General features: G+C 42.4%; 1 protein-coding gene across 1 annotated transcript; it reads left to right on the top strand.

Moving 5' to 3' along the window:
• Nucleotides 1–682: 682 nt before the first annotated feature.
• lox (lysyl oxidase) lies at nt 683–10,073 on the top strand. The gene is made up of 6 exons (XM_088995574.1): nt 683–1,162; nt 4,945–5,053; nt 6,686–6,817; nt 6,885–7,041; nt 7,126–7,221; nt 9,530–10,073. Exons 1-6 carry the CDS (start codon nt 703–705, stop codon nt 9,647–9,649), a joined length of 1,074 nt encoding a protein of 357 aa, XP_088851700.1. The 5' UTR covers nt 683–702; the 3' UTR covers nt 9,650–10,073.
• The last annotated feature ends 380 nt before the right edge of the window (nt 10,074–10,453 follow it).

Genomic DNA, 10,453 nt, shown 5'->3' with positions numbered 1-10,453 from the left:
GTAGAGAGTGTAGCGCGTCTAGCAATTAGCGACGAAGTGTCTTGGATAAGAAGCGAAACGTCCGACACCTTCAAAAAAGTACAGATGACGGCTGAAGAAACCTTTTCATCGATATACCGATGCTTGTCTGTGACTGTAGTGTCCTTGAGAGATTTGAAAGGCGCTTAAAATGTATTATTATTATTATTATTATTATTATTATTATTATTTATGGGGACCTGGGAACGGATTATTCTCATTTTAATGGTTTATTATGGGAAATTAATGTTTGGCAGACAAACTTTTCGCCTTAGACACACTTTCTGGGAACCAATTAGGTTTGTAAGATGAGGTATCGCTGTATTATTGCCATTCCACATTGCGTTGTTCATTTTCCCGCTATCAAAACTTGTTTTTTTTTCTTGTGGTTCACTTGATATGATTTGGCTTATTATTATAATATTTTTTAATCACTGAAATTTGTCATTGTTGCGTATCAAAATTCAAAACATTTGCGTTGACTTAACAGCGGCTTTTAAAGTCGCGCATATGTGGCATACCTCGGTTTTATGTGATTGTGAACGTTTTGATGGAGGTTGAGGTACAGTGCAGTAACTCCTCCCCCCACGGCGAGCGCACACGCACGTACGCGTGCGTGTGCAGCCACACGCTCCTCAGACCTCACGCGAGCCACATACTGCGGCACCGGAGCAGGAAACCAAGATGAAGAAGCTTCCCGTCGATGTCTTTGTCTTCTTCTGCTGTTCCCTCCTGACAGGAAGTGCAAGCGGCGCTCAGCAGAAGCAGCATGTGGCACGAACGGCGGCGGCGACGCTAACGCAAGGCTTGACTTGGCGCCACAACGGGCGCCTCTTCGGGATCCTGAGTCGGGGGTCCCGCTTCCGGCCTCCGGGACGGAGCCGGGGCCCATCCGGTAGCGGCCCGGCGAACGAGACCTCCGCCGCCGCCATCCCGGTGGCGCCGCTGGTAGACACCCGGCGAGGACCACCGATGGGCGGAGAACCGAGACCAGGTCCAGGAGAGGACGGGATGGCTGGTGATGACCCACATAACCCGTACAAGGCGAGCAACTACTACCCGTACTACAACTACTACAACTACTACAGACCCTCAGCGTGGACCCGACACTGGCGCAGCTACGGGACCAGGTACCACCAGAACGGTGAGGAACAGTGGGAGGGGGTAAAGGGAAGGGGGTCTATCTTGCTAAAGTCTTGTTTCCGTCCGTTGGTTTAGTTTGGTTCAGGTCCATTCCGGACGGTTCAGTTCATATCAGAAAATTGACCCCCCATACCTGACGTGGAGGGTCAGATTTGGCCCCCGGACCTTTGCTTGGACACCTGTGATGTAAGGGTTTAGCCAGATAGCTGAATAGAAAGAGAGGTAACTCGCTTGCTAGCTAGCTCACTAGATGAGCATGACATTTCACAAGCGAGCTATCTTGCTTGCTAGCTAGCTAGCTAGATCACTAGCTAGATTGATTGCTAGCTAGCTTGCTGGCTCAATATATGAGAATGGAATTTCGCTAGCTAGCTCACTTGCTACCTAGCTTGATAGCTAGCTAGATCGAATCATTGGATAGCTGGATCGCTAGCTAGCTTGCTAGTTAGATAGATGAGCATGGAATTTCAGTTTGATATGCTTTCGCGGGACGAATAAAATGATGTGGCAGGCCAAACTTGGCCCCCGGGCTTTTGCTTGGACACCGGTGATGCAAGGGATTAGCCCGATAGCTGAATAGAAAGAAAGCTAGCTCGTTAACTAGCTAGCTCGCTAGATGAGGTTTGATGGTTTGCTTTCGTGGGCCTAATAAAATTATGTGGTGGTCCAGATTTGACCCCGGGCCTTCACTTGGACATCAGTGACCGAAATGAACAAGAGTGAACTCAATTGGACTGAACAATGAAACAAACCAGATGAAACTGATCCAAATAAAGAAAATTGGAATGAACCAAGCCAAACTAAAACGGCCTGAATTCAACGAGAGCACAGGTGTCAAAGTGAAGGCCCAGGAGCCAAATCTGGCCCGCCACATCATTCAATTCGGCCCACGAAAGCGAATCAAGGACATCAAGTGCCATGCTCATCCATAAAGCAATCTAATAAGCGAACGAGTAGCTAGCTCTCTTTCACTTCACCTTGCTGGCTAATCCCTTCCATCATAGGTGTCAAAGTCAAGGCACGGGGGCCAAATCTGGCCCATCACATCATTTCATCGGCCCGAGAAAGCAAATCAAACTTGTGAAATTCCAATCTCATCCAGCTCCTTCCAGCTCATCTATTGAACTAGCAAGATAGCTAGCGATTGATCTAGCTAGCGATTAAGCTAGCTAGCTTGTGAAATTCCATGCTCATCTATTGAGCTAGGTAGCAAGCTATTGATCCAGCTAGCTAACGATCAAGCTAGCTAGAAATCAAGCCAGCTAGCTCATAAAATTCCATGCTCAACTATTGAAGTAGCGAGATAGGTAGTGCTTGACCTAGCGAGCCTGCAATCAATCTAGCTAGCTTGTAAAATTCCATGCTCATTTATCGAGCTAGCTAGCGAGCTAGCTATCGATCCAGCTACCTAGCGATCAAGCTAGATAGCAATCGAGCTAACTAGCTTGTGAAATTCCATGCTCATCTATCGAGCTAGCTAGTGAGCTGGCTACCCATCCAGCTATCTAGCGATCGGGCTAGCTAGCAATCAAGCTAGCTAGCTTGTGAAATTCCATGCTCATCTATTGAGCTAGGTAGCAAGCTAGCTATTGATCCAGCTAGCTAACGATCAAGCTAGCTAGAAATCAAGCCAGCTAGCTCATAAAATTCCATGCTCAACTATTGAAGTAGCGAGATAGGTAGTGATTGACCTAGCGAGCCTGCAATCAATCTAGCTAGCTTGTAAAATTCCATGCTCATTTATCGAGCTAGCTAGCGAGCTAGCTATCGATCCAGCTACCTAGCGATCAAGCCAATTAGCAATCGAGCTAACTAGCTTGTGAAATTCCATGCTCATCTATCGAGCTAGCTAGTGAGCTGGCTACCCATCCAGCTATCTAGCGATCGGGCTAGCTAGCAATCAAGCTAGCTAGCTTCTGAAATTCCATGCTCAACTATTGAACTAGCGAGGTAGCTAGTGATTGAGCTTGCTAGCTAGCAATCGAGCTAGCTAGCTTGTAAAATTCCATGCTCATTTATTGAGCTATCTATCGAGCTGCTGTCGATCCAGCTAGCTAGTGATCGAGCTAGCGAGCAAGCCAGCTAGCTAGCTCTCTTTCCATTCAGCTAGCTAATCCTTTACATCACAAGTGTCCAAGTGAAGGCCCAGGAGCCAAATCTGGCCAGTCATAATTTTATTCAGCCCGCGAAAGCAAACCATCAAACCTCATCTAGCGAGCTAGCTAGTGAACGACCTAGCTTTCTTTCTATTCAGCTATCGGGCTAATCCCTGACATCACTGGTGTCCAAGCGAAAGCCCGGGGGCGAAGTTTGGCCTGTCACATCATTTAATTCGGCCCGCGAAAGCATATGTCCGAACCAAAATCTTAAATTGTCGCATGTAAACTACAATAACCATCTTTGTTCTTGACTTCAGATGTGAAAATTAGTACTTGATTCATTTGTTGTGCACTCTACATGAAACATGTGGATGGGATGAAACAGAAAACTGCTTCCCCAAATTCATAACAACCCTCGAGAGGAAACGACAAAATGGCTGCCGCAAAAAAATGGCTGTACTAGACTGTGATGATGATTCTTTTTCTCGTAATATTTAGTGTTGATCACGCACGCGTGTGTTGTTCAGTAAAGTCTCGTTATATCGATATTCTCTGGAGTCGGAAAAAATATCGATATAACCAGATTATCGATATATCCGATCCTGCGCCGAACTTCATTAAAAAAAGGTGGATCGTTGGCATGTAATTTTCTCCTTGAGTTCATGGATTGCGTATCTAGCATGCTTTTGTACTGTAGTGAAGTGAAAAATAAACTTATGCATTAAATAAAAACATCTTTACACTTTTTTAATAACTATTTCCTTTCTAAAATTCAACCAATACAAAATCCTCACGTCGTTCTATATACATGAGAGAAACCACGAATGCCAGCATGTACATATGAAAAACAGTGATTATTGCAAGCGATAAAAACATATCTGAATACAACACAATTAAATACAGTAAAGTCTCGTTATATCGATATCGGATATATCGATAGTCCCTGTTATATCGATACTATTTCTATGCACGCACGGAGAAAATTACATGCAAACAGGGTCGGATATATCGATAGTCCCGGTTATATCGATATTTTTTCGGACTCCCTTGAATATCGATATAACGAGACTTTACTGTACATGTATGGAAAACACAAACTGCAACGTTTACATTACTTGCGTTGTTAAAGTATTCTGCGCCACGTCAAACTCTTTTGCAATGGAGGATTTGCCTCTTGTTGGATTGTCCTCCACAGCCACTATTGCCTCGTACTTCGTTCCGATATCACAATTCTTACGCATGGCTGAAATTGGTGTTGAACAACTGTATATAAAAATACTACAGTATGTTTCAGATGCTAGTAATGAAAGATGTGAGCTTCGCTACACGAACGCTGGTCATGTGACCAACGTAACAGATACAGATTTTGCTAATGGTGGTACTGTATTGAAATCCTTAAGCAAATATCGATTCAGCTTGAAGTTGCTTTTGTATCGATATAAGCAGACCAAAATGGCTGGCGGGAGATGAAAAGGGTATCGTAGTAACCGGATGATCGTAATATCCGGGTATCGTACTACCCGGAACTAATTATGGTCACGAAAAGACTAGAAATTTGCCAGGAAATGAAAATAGTATCGTAATAAGAAGTACTATCGATATAACCGATATCGATATAACGAGACTTTGCTGTACGTGAATATCAAAATGGAGTACTTGTGACCATGTGACCTCCCACGTTAAGGTCTTCCCGATCTGGTTCCCGACGCGTACCACATCCAAGTGGGCTCGTACATCCACAGAATTCCCATGTACAGTTTACGCTGCGCCGCCGAGGAGAACTGCTTGGCCTCGTAAGACCCCCACACCCAGCACCTCCGTCCACACACAAACCGGTTTCAATCCACTTCCATCCACACTTCAAACCCACTCGATCTACTTTTGATTCTAATTTATTTGAAATTCACTCAGAAGAAATAAATCTTGAAAGGGTAATCAAAGCTCCGTTGTCCAATGTCTTGGTTCTTGATCAATTTGGTTTTCAGTTTTTTTATGCTTCGGTTTACAACCGAAAATGAGTTCTCTGCCTAACTGAGTGCACCTGAACGCACCACTGGACTCCCTTCCGCTTCCTTTCGAGGTCATTTCCTGGTTTCGCGTCTCATTGTGACTGACATGTTTGTATTAATACTAATACTACTACTACTACTACTACTACTACTACTACTACTACTACTACTAGTACTACTACTACTACTACTACTACTACTACTACTACTACTACTACTACTGCTACTACTACTACTACTAATAATAATAATAGTTCAATATCGATTAACACAAAAAAAGCAGATATTGATTCCATTGATTGTAATTTAACCAAATCAACCAAATCGGTTTTTGAAAAAAAATCTGGAACAGATTATGATCGAAAACCCAGGTTGGACTGGACTCGGTTTTCGAACATCTTGGTTCTTGATCAATTCGGTTTTCAACCAAAAATTTCTGTTTTTTTATGCTTCGGTTTACAACCGAAAATGAGTTCTCTGCCTAACTGAGTGCACCTGAACGCACCACTGGACTCCCTTCCGCTTCCTCATTTCCTGGTTTCGCGTCTCATTGTGACTGACATGTTTGTATTAATACTACTACTACTACTACTACTACTACTACTACTACTACTACTACTAATAATAATAATAATAATAATAATAATAATAATAGTTCAATATCGATTAACACAAAAAAAGCAGATATTGATTCCATTGATTGTAATTTAACCAAATCAACCAAATCGGGTTTTGAAAAAAATTCTGGAACAGATTATGATCGAAAACCCAGGTTGGACTGGACTCGGTTTTCTTGGTTCTTGATCAATTCGGTTTTCGACCAAAAATGTCAGTTTTTTTATGCCTCGGTCTACAACCGAAAATGAGTTCCCTGCCTAACTGAGCGCACCACTCGACTTCGCTCCACTTTCTTATATGTCACTTCCTGGTGTCGCGTCTCATTAAGACCGACGCATTAGCGTTGTTCAATATCGATGAAAGATAAAAAAAAGCAGATATTGATGACATTGATCGTAATGGGAATTTTTTTCGGTTTTCAACCAAATCGGTTTTCAAACAGGTTTCTGGAACGGATTATGGTCGAAAACGCAGCTTTGACTGTACTTTCAATCCAAATCTACTGATACTCGCATCAACCCATCAAATAAAACTGCGAAAAGCAACATTCAATTTCGGCCATATTGTCTGTATTCCAAATCAGTCTCACCTGATGTGAATCGACGCGAATTCATTTGTAAATCGCTTTGATCCGGTGTCAATACGGTCTCTGTCCAAATGAAAATTCCCTTTCCTTCACCTCGCTGGACTCGAATGGGGTTCGGATCCGTTTTGAACGCATCCCGCTCCAGTTCCAATCGACTTTAGTCCAGAAGCTAACGTTGATCTGGTTTTGTTCTTGTTTTTGTCCGCGTTGAGTTCGGCGCTCTCGGCCGGAGATTACGATCTCAGAGTTCTGCTGAGGTTCCCCCAGCGGGTCAAGAACCAAGGAAGCGCCGACTTCCTGCCCAGCAGAGCTTCGCACTCGTGGGAATGGCACAGCTGTCACAAGTAAGGCGGCGAGGGTTGGCGTCGGCTGATCTGGTCCTCGGCGTTTGATTAACGTTGCGATTGTCAGTCACTTTCACAGCATGGACGATTTCAGTGTGTACGAGCTGCTGGACGCCGACAGTGGCAAGGCGGTGGCGGAAGGTCACAAGGTCAGCTTCTGTCTGGAGGACACGTCCTGCGATGGCGGCTACTACCGCAGATACGCCTGCACCTCCCACGCGCAGGTCGACACCCCCGTCGCCGTCTCCCGCCAGCACCCACCGCAGTGCCGCCCTCCCTTTGCCTGATCCGCCCCGCATCCTCTTTAGGGTTTGAGTCCGGGCTGCTATGACACGTACAACGCCGACATCGACTGTCAGTGGATCGACATCACCGACGTGGCTCCGGGGAAATACAAACTTCAGGTCGCACAAAAAAATCCAGTGACTGTAAAGTGTCCTTGAGAGTTTTGAAAGGCGCTTAGAAATTAAATGTATTATTATTATTATTATTATTATTATTATTATTATTATTATTATTATTATTATTATTAGCTATCTAGCTAGCTGGCTGGCTATCTATCTAGCTATCTATTAGCTATCTAGGTCTCTGGCTGGCTAGCTAGCTATCTATTAGCTATCTATTAGTTATCTAGCTAGCTTTCTGTCTATTGAGTTATTTCCGGGTTGAATGAATGCTGGCGCGTGTGGCTGCCGCTGCTCACCCACAGAGAAAAATTTATCCTGTGACTGTAAAGTGACCTTGAGAGTTTTGAAAGGTGCTTAGAAAGGAAATGGATTATTATTATTATTATTATTATTATTATTATTATTATTATTATTATTATTATTAGCTATCTAGCTAGCTGGCTGGCTATCTATCTAGCTATCTAGGTCTCTGGCTGGCTAGCTAGCTATCTATTAGCTATCTATTAGTTATCTAGCTAGCTTTCTGTCTATTGAGTTATTTCCGGGTTGAATGAATGCTGGCGTGTGTGGCTGCCGCTGCTCACCCACAGAGAAAAATTTATCCTGTGACTGTAAAGTGACCTTGAGAGTTTTGAAAGGTGCTTAGAAAGGAAATGGATTATTATTATTATTATTATTATTATTATTATTATTATTATTATTATTATTATTATTATTATTATTATTATTATTATTAAGAGGGGAAAAGTAATAAAATGAAACAATTTGGAATTTTTTTATAAAAATTTATGGACAAAATACAGTGATACCTCGGTTTACGAACCCCTTGGCTTACGAACTTTTCAGTTTACGAACGTTAAATTTATGAAAATTTTACCTTGGCATACAAACTATTTTCGGGATACACACGGAGCTACCACAATGAGTGATGTGTTGTTCGCGAACGGGCCCGTTCTCCTAACAAGAAAATGGCAGCCAGCTAGTTCTGGTCCTCTATTCCCCGCCCCCAGTCGTCGATTAAAGCCACGTGATTGGTCAAGAACGCAGCAGTGAGGGGGTGGGGGTTACAGACAGAGAGAGAGTGAAGCCGTTCTCCAAAAAGAAAATGGCTGCTGACTTGTTTTGTCCTCTATTCCGCGCCCCGCGTCTTCGGTTAAAGCCACGTGATTGGCTTCTCTTTGGATTGGATTCATTTTAATATACATTAAAGAGACAGGCAGACGACAGTGAGAGAGTTTAAACTTTGATAGTTCAAAAGCAGAGTGTAGACTGGAAGGTTAAATATCCTATCAATCAGGCTCCACAAATAACCCGCACAAGTCATCTGTACACTTGATGCAAAAAGCTATTAACCCAGCTAAACAGAACACAATTGATGAAGAACTAGATAAAATTATCGCAGAGAAAGCACCTACAAGGGATCGTTCCTCAAGATGTGAAAGAAGAAGCCTATGTTCCTCATCAAGTGTTTATTGTTGAGGCCACTCCATTCCATCAAGCCATCAACGACCATCACAAAGGTAAATAAAACAACTTTATTATATAGTACAGTTTATTTCTTTAATTATAATACCATAGCACATTTATTATATATAAAATAATGTATATTTTGTGTAGTTTTAAGGCTTAGAAAATATAAAGTAGAAAATTATGTTTTATGGGGACCTGGGAACGGATTATTCTCATTTTAATGGTTTCCTGTGAGAAATTATTTTTTGGGATACACACTTTTCGCCTTACCCACTCTGTCTGGGAAGCAATTAAGTTCGTAAGCCAAGGTATCCCTGTATATAGTTTTTGGCCATAAATTAAATAAAATTAGTCTGTGATTCAGATATTTTTAGGCCAGCAGAGAAGGCTTTGCAGGCCCTGACGGCACGCCTCTGAGTTACAATACAAACACGGCTGCTCACAATGGAACGCTACACAAGGATAATGCGGCGATGACAATTGGACATGATACAAGGAAGTGACGTATGAGGAAGCGGCGGGGAGTCGAGTGGTGCATTCAGCTGCGCTCAGTTTTTTTAAACCCATTTTCCCTTGAAAACTAAAGCATAAAAAACAAGATTTTGGGTCGAAAACGGAATTGGTCGAGAACGGAGACATTGGAAAACCCAGGTTAGACTGTACTTTAAAGATAAACTGATATTTATTCAGGCATCACACCTATAAGGGAAGTCAATACACAAAAAACAACAACAGCCCCATATGAGTTAGTTTAGCTACTGACATTAGCGATCGGCCATTATGGTTGAATGTGTTGACGTTTTTCTTCCTTTCTTTTTTTTGGCGGGGTTGTCAGGTGACCGTCAATCCCAAACGGAAAGTCCAGGAATCCAACTTTGCCAACAACGTGGTCCGCTGTGATGTCCACTACACGGGAAACGCCGTCCACACGTCGGCATGCGAGACCTCTGCGTGAGGGAGGAGCCACGCGTCATCAATGCATTTTTAAAAATATGGTCCATTTCAATTGAGCCGTGGTTCCGTTTCTTTGTGCGGTTGGAAACATCTGCTAGCATGTAAAAAGCAGCTAACCTCCCTATTTTTGCTCTTTCAGAAGCTAAGATTGAACATTTGGATGATTTCTTTTTTCAAACATCAACAATGGACTTACAAATTTCATCTGAACAACGTATTTAACTTTAACGTCACCATAAAATAAACTTGTTTGGAATCTTCGGTTGTGATGGCGTCACCCAAGCAATGTGATTTTGCTCCTCGTGGCATTGTTTTCCTCGTGGATTCCCAGGTGGCGCTGCTGCTGCGTTTTTTTGTGTGAAATAAGACTACTGGGCCTTTCCCGCAGACTGTCTGTCATTATGTAGTTTAATTATAGTTTCGGAAACTTGATTGTACTTGTATAAAGCTAAACGTATCATTATAATGATGCCATTTTATAGCACGACACGAAGCCCGCTGGCATGTCTCATCAAACGCGTTCTATTAAAATCACTCACATTAAACTATTACATTCATTGACCGACACAACTATAAACATAAACAATTAAATAAATGAGTCACGATTTTCAAAATTAGAATCGGAACAGTTTTAGTTTTATTTCTAACAAGACTAAACCCATCTAACGGAATCCCTCTTCAAAGATCGTCTATTCAAATAGGGGCTGTGCTCGGCCAAATCTGTGAAGGCGAATGCAGCTCGAAAACTAGTGAACATATATATTTTTAAAATCAACTTAAAGTACTTTATTATATTATTATTTCA

This window comes from Hippocampus bargibanti, linkage group LG04 (genome assembly GCF_051943395.1).
Source record: "Hippocampus bargibanti isolate YZ-2025 linkage group LG04, ASM5194339v1, whole genome shotgun sequence".
Classification (NCBI taxonomy): Eukaryota; Metazoa; Chordata; class Actinopteri; order Syngnathiformes; family Syngnathidae; genus Hippocampus; species Hippocampus bargibanti.
The sequence above is the reverse complement of the archived record's forward strand: the minus strand, read 5'-3'. Positions and strand labels throughout refer to the sequence as shown.

Excerpts from the sequence above, each read along its gene's own strand:
- lox (XM_088995574.1), top strand. The coding sequence starts at position 703 with ATGAAGAAGCTTCCCGTCGATGTCTTTGTCTTCTTCTGCTGTTCCCTC. Across the intron at positions 1,163-4,944 it reads GACCAGGTACCACCAGAACG|GTCTTCCCGATCTGGTTCCC; the intron begins GTGAGGAACAGT and ends TCCCACGTTAAG. Across the intron at positions 7,042-7,125 it reads CCTGCACCTCCCACGCGCAG|GGTTTGAGTCCGGGCTGCTA; the intron begins GTCGACACCCCC and ends CATCCTCTTTAG.